The 22,073-nt window shown below is 48.6% G+C and overlaps 1 protein-coding gene across 4 annotated transcripts in view; it reads right to left on the reverse strand.

The window, feature by feature from the left end:
• LOC135921356 (collagen alpha-1(XVIII) chain-like) overlaps positions 1-22,073 on the reverse strand; it is an 840,088-nt gene that overhangs the window by 55,714 nt on the left and 762,301 nt on the right. For all 4 annotated transcript variants that reach the window (XM_065455691.1, XM_065455690.1, XM_065455689.1 and 1 more), the window contains one exon: positions 7,302-7,411. In XM_065455691.1, the coding sequence (XP_065311763.1) occupies positions 7,302-7,411 (110 nt within the window). The remainder of the gene's footprint in view (positions 1-7,301; positions 7,412-22,073) is intronic.

A 22,073-nucleotide genomic window follows, 5' to 3' on the forward strand; every position in this document is an offset into this window, starting at 1 on the left:
CGTAGCGGGTGGCATATTTGGTCGCAACGGCAACCCATTTTTTGACGGCAGTTGACGTTGGGTAAGGGCGACGTATATCGAGCCGCCCCCCCCCCCCGCCACACACACACACACACAAGAAAACGTTCAGTAGGAATGGCGATCGGATGCAGAAGCTCAGAGGCAGGCATGGAAGGGGCTTGCGGCGTTCGGTTATGAGGTTCGCTGTAGACTCCGGAATACATTCTTTCGACCGCCTGGGGTTCTTTAACGTGCACCCAATGCACGGTACACGGGTATTTTTTTTCATTTCGCCCCCGTCGAAATGTGGCAGCCGTCGTTGGAATTTTATACCGCGACTTCGGGCTCGGCAGCGCTACGTCATAGCCCCTAAACGACCCCAGTGGGTATGTATAATGCCAAAAAGTGCGCGCACGTGTGCCCCTATCCGCTGCAGCCGCTGCACCGCCTATGCGGCTGTGGGGAGCGAAGCTCTACTATTGTTTCTTAACTCGCCTGACCAGTTCACTACGTGATCACAGGCGCGCAGCGAGGGAGAGAGTGCAAAGGCCAGTGCGGGAAGCGCCAGAGTTGGTTTAGACGTCCGGAGGACGCAATAACATAACCACCATCTTCAGAAATAGCAAAAATGAGTCTTCAGCCACTACTGTCAAAACCCGCACCATGTTTATGGAATCCGGGTGCATGACCTTCAAGGCGGCATCGCCAGTAGCGTTTTGTTTTTACGTCTTTTTCCCCCTGATGAGGCCTTCTCCTGCCTAAAACTAGCATTATTGGTATTCCGAAGTTCACATCAGCAATTCAGGTTAACGTAACACTCCTTTTTAGCCCCCGTTTAGACTATGTCGCGCTTTCGTTTTATCAGCGGTCAATACCACAATGACTGTACCGCACTTAACTCCTGTGGCACGTTACTATCACTTGATGACATGTAAAGATGACTTCGAATTTTGTCTATTCAGGATCAAATTGCCCCCTACTAAATAAGCACGACAGGCGTAGCCTCTGTGTGCACAAAGACCGAAAAAAGCAAGGAGCATGGCGATGTTTGGGGACGTGCCGCTAAATATGTAGTTAAATGAAGTTCATAGTAACATTCGTTACAGCGCAACACAAGACGAGGACAAAAGAAGGTATAAAACGACGACACGACTCTGACTCTCAACTTTTATTTAGGATGAGTCTAACACATATAGGTGCCTTTGATAACCATAAGATGCACGAGACTCAGAGATGCATCGAGGCCACTGTGACCAACTTACGCATAATCAAAATTCATATAGGTAACACAGTTCCTTGTCGTGAAGAGCGATAGACGATTCGCTGATACATGCCTTGTCCCTAATTTTTATATTGTAAGCTTCAGCGATTTCCCTTGAAGATTCGCTCGAGTATTTAAAAATGACATTCGTTTCATTAAAATAGGGGCGACAACCGCACGACTTCCAGTGCTCCGGCAGGGGAAGTGGCACAACCCCTTTGAAAGATGGCTCATGCTCCCTAAGTCGAACATTCGCACAGCGCTTCGTTTGTCCCGCGTACTTTCTACCATAAGATAATGGAATGGCATACACAACCTGCTTAGCACAAGTAATTTACCTGTTCACATGTTTGACCAAGCACTTTCCCTTTACTTGCTTGTCCTTCATCAAATTATCAACTAACGGGCACATGCTACCTATTTTGTGTTTCGCAGACGAACGAACATCAATCCTGTACTTTGAACCAACGTTCTTAAGCACATGCGTTAACTTGTGAACATACGGTGCTACTGCGTGTTCTTTTTTCTCTTGTAATTAAGTTTTACTACCGTGGTCGTCTATGTTCTTGACGCCGCGAACCATACTTTCCCTCACAGATTAAATATTCACTTCGCGGTAACCGGCGTCCAGTAAACGATTTACATCACCAGAAGAAGCAGCGTTCGACAAATGAAAACATGACTTCTTTAATGAAGCATTTAGGATAGTCTTCGCTTTAGCCCGCTTCACTAGTTTAGAATGACCGGATTTGTAGTTCAAAATGTGCTTAACCGAGCTGGGATCATATTTTAAGCACACACGATTTTTACCAAAGGGTAATCTCAGGTCTAGAAACTGCAGTTGATGATCCTTAGGGACTTAAAAAGTAAAATCAAGGCCCTTGCCGTGCTGCCTGAATAACGTCAAAATTTCATCAACACCCTCGGGGTGAATGTCGCTGGTAAAAAATATAACGAAATCATTAACATGGCGAAAAACCTTATTGCAATGTTTAGAAAGCTGGCCCTCTAGTTGCCTATCAATATAACCTAGAAAAGTGTCACTAATGATTGGAGCTACGCACGATCCAATGCATACCCCAGATTTTTGTATAAACAGACCCCCTCTCTACGAAACAAAGATACAGATATACCGCAACCATTGATGAAGGCTTTTTCATCATTGTCACACACTATGCAGTCTTTATTACATTTCATAACCTAGGCATGTAGAAAGGAGTAATATAAGTTTTCCACATCTACGCTGAAGGAATACCGGATGTTCAACGAACAGTCGTTCAGCTATTTGCACACAGTATCCGAGTCGGCTATCCGGGAAGGATAAACTATTGTTGAGCGCACTAGATTCCTCTGTAGAAATTGAGACACACTTAACTACCAGCTGTCCTTTTCCTAGACTAAGGCCCGGAACGGCATGTGATCTTTGTGCGATTCACAGTAAAGAAAACCTGGGGCCCTATAACGTAAAACTATTCCAATATGTTTCTATTCCAATGTCCTGACGTCAAATTTGCGTAACCACCGACGCAAGCCCCGGGCGGTCACCCATAGGGTTGTCTAAACAGACCAATCAAACGCTCTCCTCATTCATAGGAGGTCCCTTTTGTTTCCTTGAAAAACGAATAGCATTGCCTACACTAAGCGGCTTGTTGTATCTAATTGGTTGACAAGAGGCGAGGAGAACGTTCAAGTGGAGAGGGATTCACTAGGGCAGAGCCAGTGCACTGAAAACCGGTAACCGGATGAAGAGGGTGGTGCAGGCGTCTGCGATTGGTCGGCTTTCCCTTACTTAGGTTGTGGTGGCTGGTCGAAAATCGCGGCGGCATGCAACGGAAGCTTAAGAATGACGCTAAAATTGACCCTCAGCAAAGAAGAGTTGGCAGAATGAGGTAGTAAACGTGTCGAAAGTGCTTAAAAACATTACACGGTCACGCAAGAAGTTTTATTATACGCAAATACACCCATGCTCTCCGGCAGGTGCGAGTAGCCAGCGTGTCAGCGATCGGCGGCAGCTATGTTTTATTCCTTTCGGAACGGGCAGCCTGCGACTATCCCGAAAAAAATTCAGTTTTGTTCGGCATATTAATGCATCTTTATCGCGTACACGTCACTTTGACGCGGTGAGTTCGTGCGGTTTTGTGACGTTGCGTGACAGGCAGGTAAAGTGGGTGCAGCCCGAAAACATATTACCAATAGCCGAGGGCTAATGGCGAAAAGGGGTCGAATCAGAAATAACTGTTTTTCTTTTTTCTGTCAAATCATGCATAATAAGTGTGCACTCATCATATCAGATGGGGAGGTATTGCGGTTTTTGTAACGTCGCGTGACAGACAGGTGAAATGGGGGGTGGTCGAAAAAAGTTTTTGACCAATCGCAGAGGGCTCATAGCAGAATTGGAATAGAAAAGTTTGGAATAGTTTTACGTTATAGCGCCCCTGTTGTTGCAGAATTTAGCTGTTTTTTACGCTGACCGCTCTACGTTCGAAATTCATTCCTTCTAACAAAGATAGTGCTTGCTGCTTGATTTTGCAGCTTTAAACTTTACACCTTTGAAATTTTCCTGAAATGGATCCTCAGACTTTTGTGAATACACATCAGAATTCATGACAGGGAAGTACCCTTCTTTTTCTGCTACTAAGACATGTAAAATATTTTCACACAGAAAATGCACTGAAAGTCTAAGCACGTTTTTACCACCCCTTCCTCTTCCTGTCCTAGCAATGGCATCTCCACACTCCGAAGCACACCTTGCACTTTCGTCCTCTTTGGCACACCTTGAGACCGACCTTGATGTGGCCACATTCTCAAAGGGGTTCAGGTGAGATTCGATGCAGTACTTCAGACCGAGTCCAAATACCTGCTTGTGTTCCTCCGGAATAAGCGTCGTGCTCAGGTTAAGCACATGGCCCTTAAGATGTTACCCTTTTTTTTCACCGGGGGCGTAGGTCGACCATGTGCCGAAGGAATTCCACTGGTGGAATCGGCTATGTTGGGCCACTGCCCATATTGGCGTGAAGGTTGGGGACTCTCTAGGGGATTTGCACACGCAATTCGAAGTAAGTCCTTAAGAGTTCTAACCTGTCGCCACCACTCGTACTTGAGAATATTGCACAACCTTCGTGAATTCCCTACGAAAGGCTGGAGCCACTCGCACAGCAACTGCACTTCGGCTGGGCAGATTCGTTGTCTGACGTGCCAGGACGCAATTCTGGCCCTACATACACACACGACTCTCATGACTGCCATAAAGACTGGGTCTTGAAGTTTTGAGTTGACGCAAATAAAATAGCTGTATATACTAGAATTATACTGCATACACTGCTGTGCGGATGGCTCCAGCCTTCCGCTGGACATTCACTAAGGTTGTGCAAAATTCTCAAGTCTGAGTGGTGGCGACCGGTGAGAACTCCTAAAGTCTTACTTCGAATCCATAATCACGTTTGAAAATTCTCTAGAGAGACGCCCATCTTCACGCCAATATCGGCAGTTGTGCAACATGGTCGATTGCACCAGTGAATTCCTTTGGCACACAGTTCGACCTAGGCTCCTGGTGAAGAAAAAGCGACGTGTTCAGGGCAATGTGCTTTACCTGAGCACGACGCTTATTCCGGAGGAACACAAGCGGTTATTGGATCTCGGCCCGAAGTACTGCATCGAATCTCACCTGAGCCCCTTTGAGAAGGTGGCCACATCAAGGTCGGGCTCAAGGTGTGCCAAAGAGGACGAACGTGCAAGGTGTGTTTCGGAGTGTGGAGATGCTATTGCTAGGACAGGAAGAGGGAGGGTTGGCACGGACGTGCTTAGACCCTTAGTTCATTTTCTGTGTGAGAAGAATTTACATGTGTTAGTAGCAGAAACAGAAGGGTACTTCGCTGTCATGAATTTTGATGTGATTCACAAATGCCTGAGGATGCATTTCAGAAAAATTTCAAAGGTGTAAAGGTTAAGGCTGCCAAAATCAAGCAGCAAGCACTAGCTTTGTTAGAAGGAATGAATTTGCAACGTTTAAAAAGCAAAAAAAAGCAAAATTCTGGAACTACAGGTTTTCTTTACTGTGAATCGCACAAGGATGTCATGCCGTTCCGGGCCTTAGTCTCGGAAAAGGACAGCTTGCAGTTAAGTGTGTCACGATTTCTACAGAAGAATCTAGTGCGCTTAAGAACAGTGTATCCGTTCCGGATAGCCGATTCGGATAATGTGTCCAAGTACCTGCAAGACAGTTGGTTGAACATCCGGTATGCCTTCAGAGTAGATGTGGAAAACCTATATTACTCCCTTCCACATGCCCACGTTATCAAATTTGTTAAGGACTGCATAGTGTGTGAGAATGATGAAAAAGCCTTCATCAATGGTTGCGGTATCTCAGTAGAAGCCTTTCTTGAACTTCTGTCCTTTTACTTGAAATCTAACTCTGCTTCGTGATAGGGGGTCTGTTTATACAAAAATCTGGGGTATGCATTGGGCCGTGCATAGCTCGTATCATTACGGACATTTTTCTAGGTTATATCGATAGGCAACTAGAGGGCCACCTTTATAAGCTTTCCAATAAGGCTTTTCGCTATGTTGATAATTTCGTTATATTTTTTACCAGTGACCCGAGGGTGTTGATGAAATTTTGACGATTTTCAGGCAGCAGGGCAAGGGACTTGATTTTACATTCGAAGTACCTAAGGATCATCAACTGCAGTTTCTGGACCTGAGATTAACCTTTGGTAAAAAATATGTGTTCTTGGAATATGATCCCAGCTCGGTTAACCCCACTTTGAACTATAAATCCGGTCATTCTAAACTAGTCAAACGGGCTAAAGCCAAGACTGTCCTAAATGCTGCATTAAGGAAGTCATGTTTTCATATATCGAAGCTGCTTTTTTCTGATACGGTAAATCGTTTACTGGACGCTGATTACCCCGGAGTGAATATTTATTATGTGAATGAAAGTATGGTTCGCGGCGTCAGGAGCGTAGATGACCAAGGTATTAAAACTAAATTAGAAGAGAAAAGCAAAAAAAAAGACACGCAGTAGCACCGTATGAACACAAGTTGGCGCATGGGCTTAAGAACGTTGGTTCAAGGTACAGGATTGATGTTCGTTCTGCTGCCAAAGATAACATAGGTCGCATATGCCCGTTAGTTGATAATTTGACGAAGGATAAGCAAGTAAAGGAAAAGTGATCTGTCAAACATGTAAATCATCACTTTGGTACATCATCATCGCTGAGGTACATCACTTGCGCTGAGCAGGTTGTGTGTGCCATTCCATTATGTTATGGTAGAGAGTACGTGAGGTAGACGAAGCGCTGTGTGTATGTTCGACTTAGGGAGCATGAGCCATCTTTCAAAGGGGTTGCGCCCCTTCCTCTCCCGCAGCATTGGAAATCGTGCGCTTGTCGCCCTATTTAGAAAAAAAACTAATACATTTTAAAACAGATGAGCCGAATAACAAGGGAAATCGCTGAGGCTTACAATATAAAAATTAGGGTCAAGGCATGTATCAGCGAACCGTCTATCGCATTTCATGACAAGGAACTACGTTACCTATATCAATTTTCATTATGGGTTAGTTGGTCACAGTTGCCTCGATGCATCTCTGTGTCTCGCGCTTGTCATGGTTATCAAATGGCACCTACATATATGTTACACATATCTTCAATAAAATATCAGTTGAGAGTCCGAGTCGTGTCGTCGTTTTATACCTTCTTTTCTCCTCGTCTTGTGTTGCGCTGTAACGAATGTTACTATGAATCCCAACCAACTGGCCCAACTTGCCATCTTGATGTGATAAATGTAGTGCAAGGAAACTATTCGAGAGCTTTTTTTATTTAAAACTTTGTAGGCATTATGTCCTGCATGTAACAGAAACGTGAATTCAAGAATAGTATTGAAATAGCTTTTAGAACATGATAAATAACCAGTGAACCACATTGTTGGTTCGTTCGTTTACTTGTTTCTTTATTTCTTTACTTGTTTTTGTGGTTGGTATTTGTTTCTTTCATGTATTTATTTATTTATTTATTTATATATAAAGAGCAACATCTCTCACCCCTGGGACAATGGAGGGCGGAGGGACGGTGTTCTTGGGTGGCATATATGCAGGACCAGGCGGTCCCGGAGGGCCTGGAGGTCCTGGAGGTCCAGGAACGATCTGTCCCCCTGTGACAAAAACAACAACAACAACAACAACAACAAACAGAAGTATTCGTCTGTAAATGTGCTGTGTTATGCTTGTAAGTGAACTTAGTTTTTTTGCATCTCGGGTTAAGATGACGAATACTATAATGATAAGTACCTCATGAATCATGACACTTCCGCTTACTTAATTTTGTCCTTTACCATATGAGCTTCTCTAAAAGAGTGCACAGCCTGATTATTTTGACTGGATATCAAGGAAAACGACGTGACTGCAAGGATAGCTTGTTTACATTAAGGTCAATATGGGCCATTGTGAACACATTTTAGTAGATATACATTTTGTTCTTTCATCATCGCTGTAACATTCCGTATTCTCCCTGTTAATAAATTCCAGCGATGTCTTCTTAGAAGTGCTTGTTTTTCGACACATTATGTGAACGCATTATTCGCTTTTCTGAGCGCTCCCAATTAGATCGGCCTTTCACGCTGTAACTCGGCAGCCTTTTGTCCTGCAACAGCCTTCCAACAGTTACTCCTCCGCGGGGTTGCTTCTGAACTATCGAAAGTGAATGCTGCTTAACTGCTCGCTAACTCGGAAATTCATAATATATTTGTACTAATATTAAATATGAAATCGACAATGCAGCCGTAAGGGCTTTTCAAATTGAACTTGTGTAAATGTGCCAGCGAATCGGACCATCCATGTCTTTTTCCCGTTCCCCTGTCCTTGGCGCTTGCTTGTCGCGAAACGCGTCACCCTGCGATGGGAGCTCTTTGTGTGGCGAGTGCAAGTCACATGCATGTCTGCGAAGAGATGAACCAGACCATTCGGCCTGTCTTGGTAGACCGAGGTGGTGGCGTGCACTCACACATAAGGGGTTGGGGGGAGGGGGATTGGTTATGCGAGATTATAATTTGTAGAGAAGGTCGGTGAAGTCCCTCTCCTATTCAAATGAGATGTTTCAGCTGTCAACAGTTCTCATCATCCATACAGTTCATAATTTTAGTTGTTTCTCCATGCGGTAGGTGACATCACCGCGCTCACTGTTCGCTAAGAACTAGGGCACACCCTCTTCGCGCCGACACCATCTGTAAGAAAACTGTTTCTTAAAGCGCGGAAGGACGGAGTGTAGGCACGCGGCGTTTTTTTTAAGGAGGAGCCTCACCTGCATTCTTTGCCACATTATATAATAAGTAAGCTTAAGTGGCGATCTCACAAAATGAGAGGAGATTACGATGAGAGGCGGCACAGATCGTAAATCTCATGCGCAGCCTGCATCGCCACACCAATGAATAAACAGCAATATGGAGATCTGCAAGAACTGGGACAGATCCAAATGGATTCTTGTTCATTGCGGACCTGCATTTGCTCTGAAAATGACGACCCCACGCATTGGCACGTTGGCACGGAAATAATGCTAAACCGCAAGCGATTCCCTTGTCTTACGTAACACATAACGCTGCTCCATCTTCTCGTACAGCCACGCCGTCATGTGCTTTGAGCTGAGGGGGGATCATCCGTGCCTTGTGAAATGGAAAGACTATTGGGATTACAGACGAGTGAGATCTCAAACCTTGGGTGCCGGTCAGTATAGTTCAAGTTCGAGAGAGAGAGAGAGAGAACTTTATTTGCCACTGCAGGGTAGGAAGTTAGGGCAGGTAGGCCTAGTGGGGCTCCCAGGTGGGGCGACGTCCTGGGCCCACGAGACTAGTGCGAGTTGCGTTTTCTTGTCTGCTCTTGTCAGCAGCTGGTTCCAACCCTCTTCGGAGGGAGCTGGCAGTAATGATTGTGAGGGAGGGTTGCCCTCGCATCCCCAGAGAATGTGTGCCCGAGTGGCAAACACTCCATGGTCGCACTTAGTAAAGATGGGGTCGTAATCACCTCCAGTGATTAAATAAAGCCTAGAATGACTGAGAATTGAATCGGTCTGCAGTCTGGGAAGCATGGTGGCTTGCGCTCGTTCGAGGTTGGGGTGGGGTGGCGGGTACACGCGTCTCGTCTCCTTGTAGAAGTTGGTAATGTCAGCATAGGATTTGGGGGCCTCTGCGAGCGCATCTGGGTTCGAGGGGCCGGCCTCCCGGTTAGTTAGACCTCGGGCTAAACAGTCGACCCCTCCGTTTCCAGAGTTACCCGCGTGAGCAGGCACCCACACTAAGCTTACAGTTCTGTCGAGAGCGCAACCGCGGAGGATGTGTGCGGCGGGGAGACAGAGTGAGTTTTTTGAGAAATTTTGGATGGCTTGTGTAGAGTCGCTGAGAACCGCGCTTGTGCGGGGATCCGCGAGGATCCGCGATGGCTAGCGCGATCGCGACCTCTTCGGCAGCGGTGGAGGAGTGTGTGCGCACTGTAGTGGCACTGATGAGAGTAGTGTTTGGCGTCGCTACGCAGGCTACGTATGTTTTAGAGTCGCATTTCGCCGCGTCCACGTACATGGCATGTTCGTCGGCGGAGTAGGTGACGTCTAAGGCTTGTGCCTTCAGTTGGCGGCGCCTATCATGACGGCCGGATAGCATATTCTTGGCCATGAGTTTGATGACCAGCCGACTGAAGACTCCAGTTGGGAGGGGAGCAGTGAGGTGGATGTCACCTGTAGGGTTGATGTTAAGACGATGAAGAATGTAACGACCGTGTTCGGTGGGAGAAAGACGGTGTATCTGTGCAGTCTTGTGTGCCTCTATCAGCTCTGTGAGGGTGTTGTATACTCCAAGCTGGAGGAGACGCTGTGTGCTGCCGGACTGGGGCAGTCCCATTGCCACCATGTACGCCGAGCGGATGATGCTATTTACCGCCTCTTCGTCTTTGCGGTGGAGGTGGTAATGAGGGTATGTGTAGACAATCCTAGTAATGAGGTAGGCTGGTGTGAGGCGGCAGAGGTCGGTTTCCCGCATTTCGCTGCGGCGAGTGGCAGTGCAGCGGATCAGGGCGTTGATTTGGTGGGCTGTGGTTAGGAGGCGTTGGATGGCTTCCGAGTTCTGCGTGTTGTTCTGCACCAGCATGCCTAACACGCGGATGGTCTGTACGGGGGCTATGGGGTGGGTGGCAATGTGGAGCGTGATCGGCTCTTGAGGGCCGGGGACGGGTCGACGAACACGTCTGTCTCGTGTAACTAACAGTTCAGACTTGGTGGGCGAACAAACGAGACCGTTTGCCTGCACGTAAGTGTGCACGGTGTCGATTGCCTGTTGAAGTGAATATTGTATCTCCCCGTCCGAGCCAGAGTTTGTCCACAGGGTAATATCGTCGGCGTATATTGAGTGCTTAATGTGGGATATGGCGTCGAGAAGTGTGGGAAGGCCTCGCATAGTAATGTCGAATAGGAACGGGGACAAAACAACTCCCTATGGTGTTCCTCGGGTGCCCATGGTGACTTTGTCACTGCAGATGTCTCCAATGTGGAGTTCAGCAGTGCGGTAGTGAAGAAAGTTGGCAATATAGTTGTAGGTGCGAGTGCCTACATTCATCTGCGAGAGGTTGGTCAGTATAGAAGCGTGCGACACGTTGTCGAATGCTTTACTGACGTCGAGGCCGAGAATGGTGCGTGTCACCCGGATGGGAGCCGGGTCGAGTATGTCATGTTGTATCTGCCACATGATGTCTTGGGTAGAGAGTCCAGCCCGGAACCCAAACATGGTGGATGGGAGGAGATCCTCCTTGTCTGCGTGAGTGTGGAGTCTGTTCAGAGCTACGTGCTCCATAACCTTCCCCAGGCAAGACGTGAGCGAGATAAGCCGGAGGTTGCCCAGATCGAGTCGTTTGCCTGGTTTGGGTAAGAAGATTACCTTGGCATACTTCCAGGAGTCTAGAAGGCGACCTTCATGCCAGTGGTGGTTGAAAAGGTTCACAAGTGCTGCGGCCGACTGGTCGTCCAGGTTGCGGTGGATTTTGTTGGTGATATGGTCATCGCCGGCGGCCGCGGTAGTCTTGATGCGGTTGAGAGCGGCGTGGACTTCCGACGCCATGATGTCTCTGTCCATGTCTTGGCTCTGGGAGCCTTTGTAATTTAAGGCGGTGGGAATGTCGGTGGAGGTGTTTATGTATTTGTTTTTCAAGGTAGCGAGGAGTTCCAGGTTCGTGCCTAGAAACACGTGTATGACGCGGTTGAGATTCTTGTGTGATACAGACTTCGTGTGGGTCGGATCACGCAAGTGCTTGAGCAGAAACCATGTGTGCTTGCATCCCAACTGCCCATCGAGTCGGTCGCAAGTCTGATGCCATTGTTCCTAAGTTTTGTGGAGTAGGCTTTGATCTCTCGTTCGAGGCGAGTGAGGCCAAGGTTGAGAGGGCGGTTGTGTTTGCGTCGGAGCCAGCGAGCGTGGAGGCTGCGCTGGGCCTCCCACACATGCATGAGTTTAGCATCTGGGGTTTGGCCACCCTCCTCCTGGGCGACTGTGGAGGTGGCATTGGCTGTGTCGCGGAGCAGAGTATCTGTCGATGTGTCGAGGTCGTCTATGGGACTTTGCGGTGGTCGAGATCTTACGTATCGGAAAGCGTCCCAGTTGGTGTGTTTGAATGTGCGGTGGGCGCCCTTGCTGTGTGTGGCTGCGAAGGTAGTGCTGAGAACATAGTGATCGCTACCTATGTTCATACCGAGATTGTCCCAGCACGCATCTGGGAAGTTGCGGGCGAAAGTGAGGTAGGGGCAGCTGTCTTTCGTGATGCTGTTACCGAAACGGGTGGGCCGTTCGGGGTCGAGGAGGAGCGTCAGAGCCAGTGTCTGGGTAGTGTCCCAAACCTTGGCTCCTTTACGACCACAAGGTTTGCTGGGGTAGCCCCACTCGGCGTGTGGTGCGTTAGTCACCCACTATAAGTACCATCTCGTTCCGCGCGGTCGCACACGACTTGCGGAGGAGAGTGGCTACATTAGTGCTCTTGTCGCTTGGGGGGCTGTACACGTTTAGGATGTTGAGTGGGGACTCCGTTCGGCTGATTGGAAGGACCTGCACGAAAGTGTGTGGGACTTCGGAGTAGTCAAGATCGAGTTGATTGGCGGTGAGGTTGTGGTGTACAAGGATGGCGGTGCTCGGGCGGAGATCCGGCGCCACCGATTGGATGTAAGCGGTATACCTGGCGACTTTGGTGTCGTTGTATGTTTCCTGGAGCGCTATAATGTGGGGTGTAAATGGCTGGGCCTGCAGGGTATATTCAAAGGCTCTCCGCTTTGCCTTGAAGCCCCTGCAGTTCTACTGCCATACTGTGATGGGCGCACTAGCCATCGCGTTTCCTGTAAGGTTCGGGACGCTGCGGAAACGCTACGTCGGTTTTGATAATACCACCAGCAGAGGCGCGCGCGGCTGCTCTCTCGGTAGAGGGAGGCACACCAGGCGACTGAGTGGGCTTTGGTGTAGTGACGGCGTCAGATTGCGGAGGGACCGTGAGGCGGTCGAGGCGTGTGGTTAGGGTGGGAATATTGGCTGCCATTTTGGTGCAGCGTTCAATGACGTGGTAGATAGTGGGGGTCAGCCGTTTTAGAACATCCTCTATTTTAGATAAGCGGGCGTCAAAGGTTTCAAATTTTGCATCAAGGTCAAAGGTAGAGGAGGGGGGGAGGTGCCTTGCGCTTATTGCACTTATGCTGGTCGGTGTCCATGTTGGGGTCATTGCTGGGGTCGGAGGTGGGAGCGCGAGCCACCTGCTGCGGCCGCGGTTGTGGGTGCACCTGTGCAAACTCAAGGCTATGAATTTTAGCATTTGCCTGTGCTAGCTGTAGCTGTAGTTGTTTAACCATATCTGCCAGTTCCCTTACCTGGGGGTTGAGCAGTTGGCTTGTGGCTGGTGGAGGGGTCTTCCACGCGACCTGTTTGGTGGACTTGGTATCCGGCCCGTCCTGGGAGGTTGCTCGGGTATCCCGAGAGCGCGATGGGGAGCGGCTAGGGCTGCTGTGACTGGAGCCACTGCTTCGCAGTGGTGGGAAAGCGTCATCTTCTGGGGGTCGTTGTTGGCGGCCGCGGCTCCGAGAGCGAGAGTGATGGCCACGTTACAAGGTGCAGGGGTCAGTTTCAGTGTCCGTGGAGGATTTGGAAGATTTAGGTCGGTGGGAAGGCACGAAACGGTATTTACAGCTTCTACTGCCAGTGGGATGTGGGCCTTTGCATACGATGCACGTGGCTTGACAAGTGGGTGGTCGGCCGACTGGTTCAGGTTCGTGGGCCACACCGCAGCGGCGGCAGGTGGGTTGGCGTGTTTCTGGTCACACATCTGTTCTGAAGAAGAAGAATTACCGAGCAGTGCAGGCGTGGAAGCATCGGCTCCATTTCTTTTTCCATGCTCCGCTCGTCAGTTTTGAGAGCAACGAAAAGAAGCATACCACTGGATCCGCGAAGCGACGGCGAATCTACTGACACCAAGATTCGAGGTGGGGATTGTTTTTTCACAATCTTACGGAACGTTTTCTGCTCCTTAGTGAGGAGTAGGGCCTTTGCTGGGCCTGGTAAGCCCACCTGACCGCAGTCATGGCGGATACAAACATGGAAGATGAAGATTTTACTGGAAATGAAAGAAACAATGGTCAGGACGACTACGGCTGGCTAGTAGTGGCTGGCCGAGATCACGAGCTAGCACAAAGGCTGTGGATGAGGACAGCACATTGCCACGTAATCAGCGAGAGCATGGAGTCAAGGGAACCGCCGTCGGTGGAATGGTCAAGAATCGGGTTATCAAAGCTTCGAGGATGCCTCAACTGCCCGAGGAGCACACAAAGATCATTATACGACCTCGAGGAGAGCTCAATTTGAACAAGGTGAGCACCACCACGATTGGTTCCGCAGTCATCGAGGCGTCCGGCCTAACGGAAGAGGAAGCCCGTGAAGATGTTGTCTGCCTGATTTTCATTCAACATATCATCGTAGTCAGCACGCCTAAGATCGAACATGCTGCGAAGTAGGTTAGAATCAAGTCTTTCAAGATTATGGGAGCGTAATACGAGGCAAATGCATACGAAGCGGCACCCCATGCCACATGCAAAGGCGTCATCCGAAGAGTGGACATCAGAGACTCGCAAGCTATAACAAGAAACATCGTGCATGACTTGAACCCGCTTGAGCTGGCTGCCAAGCGCATCAAGACGTCGGGATCGGTCATCGTACTTTTCGATGGACTCAAAGTGCCCAATTTTGTCAGGTACGGATGCACACTAGTGGGATGCTACCTCTACAGGAAGCGATTCGACGTCTGCTTCACTTGCGGAAGGGTCGGGCACCGCTCTGATGTGTGTCCAACACCTGACATTGTTCAGTGCAGGGGATATGGAACTCGCAACCCAGGAGATGAACATGTGCGTGTACCTAAGTGTAAATTTTGTGAAGGCGATCACCCTACCGGCGACAAGTTTTGTAAGCAAAGATTTCGAATCCCTTACGTAGTACGACGTCATCGAAGAGAGCGCAACAGGGATGGGTCGTCAACCGGGGTGCAGTCGGAAGCGCAACACCTGGCGCCCAACCATCGCCCCAAGGACAGGGAGCACTCACGCTCCAGGAGTCGCACCAGATCCAGGCATCGTTCACTATCCAGGGAGAGAAGGCGCTCCAAGTCAAGGGAAGCACAGGCGCGCTTTGTGCAAAGAGGCTCAACACCTGGAGAGAAGACGCCAGGAACCACTTGGGCTGACAAAGTAAAAGGTGTGACGAGAGTTGTTGGGGGCGCGTCGGCTGCTGTGGGTGATGACAATGATGCCAGAATAGAGCAATTAATTAAAGAAGTAACTTCTTTAAGAAAAGCTAATGAAGAATTGACAAGGCAGGTAGCAGAGCTTCGTAAAAAAGAGCAGTCGAGCCCTGCTAGAGTAGAGATAGATAGACCTGTAAGCAAAAGCAGCGATCCAGGAGAATCCAGCTCTCCTGCCCCTAAAAAGAGGGTGGTGAGTTCCGAGGATGAGTCATTCTTCTCAGCCCTCAGTGAAATGAAAGATGCAATTAAAGCATCAGACAGTGGAAATGACCAACTTTAAAGTGGACAAATTGTGGAAATGGAGACTAACGGCGGAGAAAAGACTTAGGAAAATTGAGACGCGAGGGCATGACGACGATGAGTATCTGCCATCGGAGGCGGATAGTATAAAGTCCATTCCTGGACTATCGGGGGCCATCAGAAAGAAGAAAGTAGTGGGTAACAGAAAGGCAGGCTCACCTAATAAGAAAGGACAGTAATCATGGATTTAACGTGTGGCAATGGAATTGTCGCGGGTTTCAACACAAAAAAGCAGCACTGCGACAGGTGATCAGGTCATCTGAGGCCAGGCCAAAAGTAATTATGCTGCAGGAAACCTTAGCGGACGAAATTATGCTTACTGGGTACAAAGTTATATGTAGAGACAAAAAAACGGGGAGGGGGTTGGCGACCCTCATTGACAAAAAGTTGCCATACATTGAGCATGATATTCATCTTAGACATTCCAGGTTTGAATTTATTCTAGTTGAGATAATACTTAAAAGGAACAGAGGTAAGACGCAAAGCGTTTTCTGTTTGAATATTTACAGCAGTCCTAACGGCACGAGACAGAGGTTTAGAGCACTCTTCAACAAGGTGCTTTCGGTTGCCAAAAACTCCCCGCTCATTATTGGAGGGGACTTTAATGCTCCCTATCACACGTGGGGATACGCTTGGAACAGAAAGAAGGGAGAAGAGCTATGGAGTCTTGCCATGGATCTGGGGTTATGCTTGATTACTGACCTTGTCATGACCTTGTCAAGCCTGATGAATGGCTTTTTGTCTGTACCCACCATGTGTCTTTGATACCGAAATAAAATGATTGATTGATTGACTGATTGATTGATTGATTGATTCAATCAATCAATCCAGGGAGAGAAGGCGCTCCAAGTCAAGGGAAGCACAGGTGCGCTTGATTGATTGATTGATTGATTGACCCGGCGTATCCCACCCGCTGTGGCACGTCCACAAGCAGGGACTCCACACCAGATCTTACTTTCGTAAACAACTCAGAAGGCGCCAATTGGGAAAATTCAAACATGGATCTGCGCTTATTGCTAACAGGTACATATCCCACACCGTACACCATTAATAAAATATATCCAGAGAGGGAGATTAGGATGGACTGCAACGATTGTAATGACATCATTGGAATCAGACATATGCTGGCGGGGTGCCCCGCGACTCTCCCCAACCTCATTGAAGAATGGACACAGTGGGAGAAAAGGATTCAAAACTCATTGTTTCAGGACCAACTAAGGGCCGTCCAGAGGGCCCATGATGTCGCTGAAAGGCTTGGCCTGACAGTGCCAACGTGGGAGCGGCCCGCCTTGACTTAAGAAGTCGAGCCTCCGGGCCTCATTCCAATAAATGTTCTCACACACACACACATCTGTTCTGTGACCTAGTTTGCGACAGTTGAAACAAGCCTCCGGGCGCCCCTTGTAAGGAACGACCTCAAAAGTGAAGCCCAAATGCCGCATGTATCGGGGCAGCTTGGTGTTGGCGAATGTGACGACAAAGTGTCGTGTCTGGCCCATACGCCATGCAGCAACGATAGGGATGTCGGGATTGCGAGCCCGAAGCTCGGCGAAGATTTCGGCGTCGCTTTCATAGCTGTAAGCCCGCTACAGAATCCCGCACGGAGTTGTCTGGGGTGGGGCGTAGGCGGCGACCGGGACTTCTTTGGTGTCGATGGTTATGGCACGGACCTTGGCGTAAGACACTGCATGAGCACTGTCAGGCGTGCTCACTGTCATGTGTTGTTAGTAGGGTGCACTCTAACCTGACCGCCAGTAACTGCCAGGCATTGGTCGACATTTGCGGCTGCGTAAATGGCAACAGCCAGTCGGGTGGGGCCGATGGTGTGGAGGTTCAGTGTGCCCTGCGGGCGAAGGACTATTTATCTTGAGGTCGTCCGAGGGCAGGCGGGGAAGCGGGCGCTTCCTGGTCGGTGGTGGAGGGTTGCCGCGTTGCCGTGCATTCCGGGCAGACAGCGTCGTGGCCGGCGCCTGGGCTCCGGCAGGTTGTTGTTCAGGCGGAGATGGGCGTCGGTAGCGGCGTTGCATCTCGAACGCCGTCCATCTGCCGTCGGATAACTCCTCGGCGGTGATATCGGAGCCTTCTACGGTGTAAGGCATCTTCGATGCGGCGTTGGGTACGGCAGGGTGCGGCGTCGCTGCCGCAGCTGCGCGCGAACGCATCAAGGTCGTGGCAGCTCTTAGGCTTAGCTGTCACAACAGGTTTGGCCAAAAGAAAAAGGTAAAAAAAAACATGAAAACTTGCTTGCCTTGGTATGGAAAGCGCAACACCATGTCCGAAGCAGCGGTAGCAAGTCCACGGCACGAAAAGTGAGAGTAAGTGGTCGGTAAAAAGAGAAATTGTCCAAAAAACACGGAGAGCATATGAAATGAGTCCGTCCACTCTCAGCGCAGCAGCGCCACCCCAGTACAAGTTGGATCCGAGCAAAATAAATAGACAGGAGCGCTGTACCCTACGGCCATCATTTAATAATTGTGGTTTACTGAGCTGTGTGTTGTGGCAAAAAAGACACGGTGTAAAACTGAAGCACACAATGCACCACTGTTCTTGCTTTAAAAGTAGATTTCTTTAAAATACTTCAACCTTCCTGATGATTGTCGTGAGTGAGTGTCTTTCTCGTCATGTTTAGACGACAAAGGCGTCGAGAGGCAGACGAATCGGCAAACACCGCCATCTGTACTGGCCCTACAGATGTGGTGTTGACCGGCTCGACCCAGTAGGAAATTAAGAAATGAAAGCTCATCATCATCATCAGCAGCATCATCATCATCATCAGCCTAGTTACGCCCACTGCAGGGCAAAGGCCTCTCCCATACTTCTCCAACTTCCCCGGTCATGTACTAATTGTGGCCATGTTGTCCCTGCAAACGTCTTAATGTCATCCGCCCACCTAACTATCTGCCGCCCCCTGCTACGCTTCCCTTCCCTTGGAATCCAGTCCGTAACCCTTAGTGACCATAGGTTATCTTCCCTCCTCATTAGATGTCCAGCCCATGCCCATTTCTTTTTCTTGATTTCAACTAAGATGTCATTTACCCGCGTTTGTTGCCTCACCCAATCTGCTCTTTTCTTAACCCTTAACGTTACACCCATCATTCTTCTTTCCATAGCTCGTTGCGTCGTCCTCAATTTCAGCAGAACCATTTTCGTAAGCCTCCAGGTTTCTTCCCCATATGTGAGCACTGGTAACACACAGCTGTTATACACTTTCCTTTTGAGGGATAGTGGCAACCTGCTGTTTATGATTTGAGAATGCCTGCCAAACGCACCCCAGCCCATTCTTATTCTTCTGGTTATTTCAGTCTCATGATCCGGATCCGTGGTCACTACCTGCCCTAAGTAGATGTATTCCCTCACCACTTCCAGTGCTTCGCTACCTATCGTAAACTGCTTAGTGACCATCGGTTATCTTCCCTCCACATTACATGTCCCGCCCATGCCCATTTCTTTTTCTTGATTTCAACTAAGATGTCATTTACCCGCGTTTGTTGCCTCACCCAATCTGCTCTTTTCTTCACCCTTAACGTTACACCCATCATTCTTCTTTCCATAGCTCGTTGCCTCGTCCTCAATTTCAGCAAAACCCTTTTCGCAAGCCTCCAGGTTTCTGCCCCATATGTGAGTACTGGTAACACACAGCTGTTATACACTTTCCTTTTGAGGGATAGTGGCAACCTGCTGTTCATGATTTGAGAATGCCTGCCAAACGCACCCCAGCCCATTCTTATTCTTCTGGTTATTTCAGTCTCATGATCCGGATCCGTGGTCACTACCTGCCCTAAGTAGATGTATTCCCTTACCACTTCCAGTGCTTTGCTACCTATCGTAAACTGCTGTTCTCTTCCGAGACTGGTAAACAATACTTTAGTTTTCTGCAGATTAATTTTCAGACCCACCCTTCTGCTTTGCCTCCCCAGGTCAGTGAGCATGCATTGCAATTGGTCTCCTGCGTTACTAAGCAATGCAATATCATCAGCCAATCGCAAGTTGCTAAGGTATTCTCTATAACTTTTATCCCCAATTCTTCCCACTCCAGGCCTCTGAATACCTCTTGTAAACACGCTGTGAATAACATTGGAGAGATCGTATCTCCCTGCCTGACGCCTTTCTTTATTGGGATTTTGTTGCTTTCTTTATGGAGGACTACGGTGGCTGTGGAGCCGCTATAGATATCTTTCAGTATTTTTACGTACGACTCGTGTACACCCTGACTCCGCAATGCCTCCATGACTGCTGAGGTTTCGACTGAATCAAATCCTTTCTCGTAATCAATGAAAGCTATATATAAAGGTTGGTTATATTCCGCACATTCCTCTATCACCTGTTTGATAGTGCGAATATGGTCTATTGTTGAGTAGCTTTTACGGAATCCTGCCTGGCCCTTTTACTTGACGCAGGGCGCTCCTGATTCTATTTGCGATTACCTAAGGAAATAGTTTGTAGGCAACGGACAGTAGGCTGATCGGTCTATTATTTTTCAAGACCTTGGCGTCCCCTCTCTTACGGATTAGGATTATGTTAGCGTTCTTCCAAGATTCCGGTACGCTCGAGGTTATGAGGCATTGCGTATACAGGGTGGCCAGTTTTTCTAAAACAATCTGACCACCGCCCTTCAACAAATCTGCTGTTACCTGATCCTCCCCAGCTGCCTTCCCCCTTTGCATAGCTCCTAAGGCTTTCTTTACTTCTGGCGTTACCTGTGGGATTTCGAATTCCTCTAGGCTATTCTCTCTTGCACTATCGTCCTGGGTGCCACAGGTACTGTATACATCTCTATAGAACTCCTCAGCCACTTGGACTATCTCATCCATATTAGTAACGATATTGCCGGCTTTGTCTTTTGACGCACACATCTGATTCTTCCTATTCCTAGTTTCTTCTTCACTGTTTTTAGGCTTCCTCCGTTCCTGAGAGCCTGTTTTATTCTATCCATATTATAGTTCCTGATGTCCGCTGTCTTACGCTTGTTGATTAACTTAGAAAGTTCTGCCAGCTCTATTCTAGCTGTAGGGTTAGAGGCTTTCACACATTGCCGTTTCTTGATCAGATCTTTCGTCTCCTGCGATAGCTTACTGGTTTCCTGTCTAACGGCGTTACCACCGACTTCTACTGCGCGCTCCTAAATGATGCCCATGAGATTGTCGTTCATTGCTTCAACACTAAGGTCCTCTTCCTGAGTTAAAGCCGAATACCTGTTCTGTAGCTTGATCCGGAATACCTCTAGTTTCCCTCTTACCGCTAACTCATTGATTGGCTTCTTGTGTACCATTTTCTTCCGTTCCCTCCTCAAGTCTAGGCTAATTCGAGTTCTTACCATCCTATGGTCACTGCAGCGTACCTTGCCGAGCACGTCTACATCTTGTATGATGCCAGGGTTCGCGTAGAGTATGAAGTCGATTTCATTTCTAGTCTCACCATTCGGGCTCCGCCACGTCCACTTTCGACTAACCCGCTTGCGGAAAAAGGCATTCATTATCCGCATATTATTCTGTTCTGCAAACTATACTAATAATTCTCCTCTACTACTCCTAGTGCCTATGCCATATTCCCCCCCTGACTTGTCTCCAGCCTGCTTCTTGCCTACCCTGGCATTGAAGTCGCCCATCAGTATAGTGTATTTTCTTTTGACTTTACCCATCGGCGATTCCACGTCTTCATAAAAGCTTTCGACTTCCTGGTCATCATGACTGCATGTAGGGGCATAGACTTGTACCACCTCTAATTTGTACCTCTTATTAAGTTTCACAACAAGACCTGCCATCCTCTCGTTAATGCTATAGAATTCCTGTATGTTACCAGCTATTTCCTTATTAATCAGGAATCCGAATCCTAGTTCTCGTCTCTCCGCTAAGCCCCGGTAACACAGTACATGCCCGGTTTTTAGCACTGTATATGCTTCTTTTTTCCTCCTAACCTCACTGAGCCCTATTATATCCCATTTACTACCCTCTAATTCCTCCAATACCACTGCTAGACTCGCCTCACTAGATAGCGTTCTAACGTTAAACGTTGCCAGGTTCAGATTCCAATGGCGGCCTGTCCGGAGCCAGGTATTCTTAGCACCCTCTGCAGCGTCACAGATCTGACCGCCGCCGTGGTCAGTGGCTTCGCGGCTGCTGGAGATTGAGGGCCGGGGTTTGATTGTTGTATTAATATAGGAGGTTGCGGCCAAGTACTGCACCAGGGTGGCCAATCCTGCTCTGGTGAGAGAGTGCGTTATCGGTTCTAGTCACCGGGATCAGGCCGCACTCCAGGCCTGTTTGTGCAATTTTCTCACCACACGTTTTTTTTTGTATTTTCCGGTGGAGAATTGCGCGGCACCGGGATTGGAATAGCGGTCCTCTTGCACTAGAGACGGATACTCTACCATCCCCACAGGAGTTAAATTAAAAATTAAAATATGGGGTTTTACGTGACAAAACCACTTTCTGATTATGCACGCCGTAGTGGAGGACTCCGAAAATTTCGACCACCTGAGGTTCTTTAACGTGCACCTAATTCTAAGTACACGGGGTTTTCGCATTTCGCCCCCATCGAAATGCGGCCGCCGTGGCCGGGGTCCGATCCCGCGACCCCGTGCTCAGCAGCCTAACACCATAACCACTGAGCAACCAGGGCAGGTCCCGCAGGAGTTGTACGCCTCATTTAACCTACAGTGGTGCCCTATTTGATCAGTCAAGGTGGACCAATCTGAGCTCGGTTATACCGCATGGATGG

Source organism: Dermacentor albipictus, unplaced genomic scaffold, assembly GCF_038994185.2.
Source record: "Dermacentor albipictus isolate Rhodes 1998 colony unplaced genomic scaffold, USDA_Dalb.pri_finalv2 scaffold_12, whole genome shotgun sequence".
Classification (NCBI taxonomy): domain Eukaryota; kingdom Metazoa; phylum Arthropoda; class Arachnida; order Ixodida; family Ixodidae; genus Dermacentor; species Dermacentor albipictus.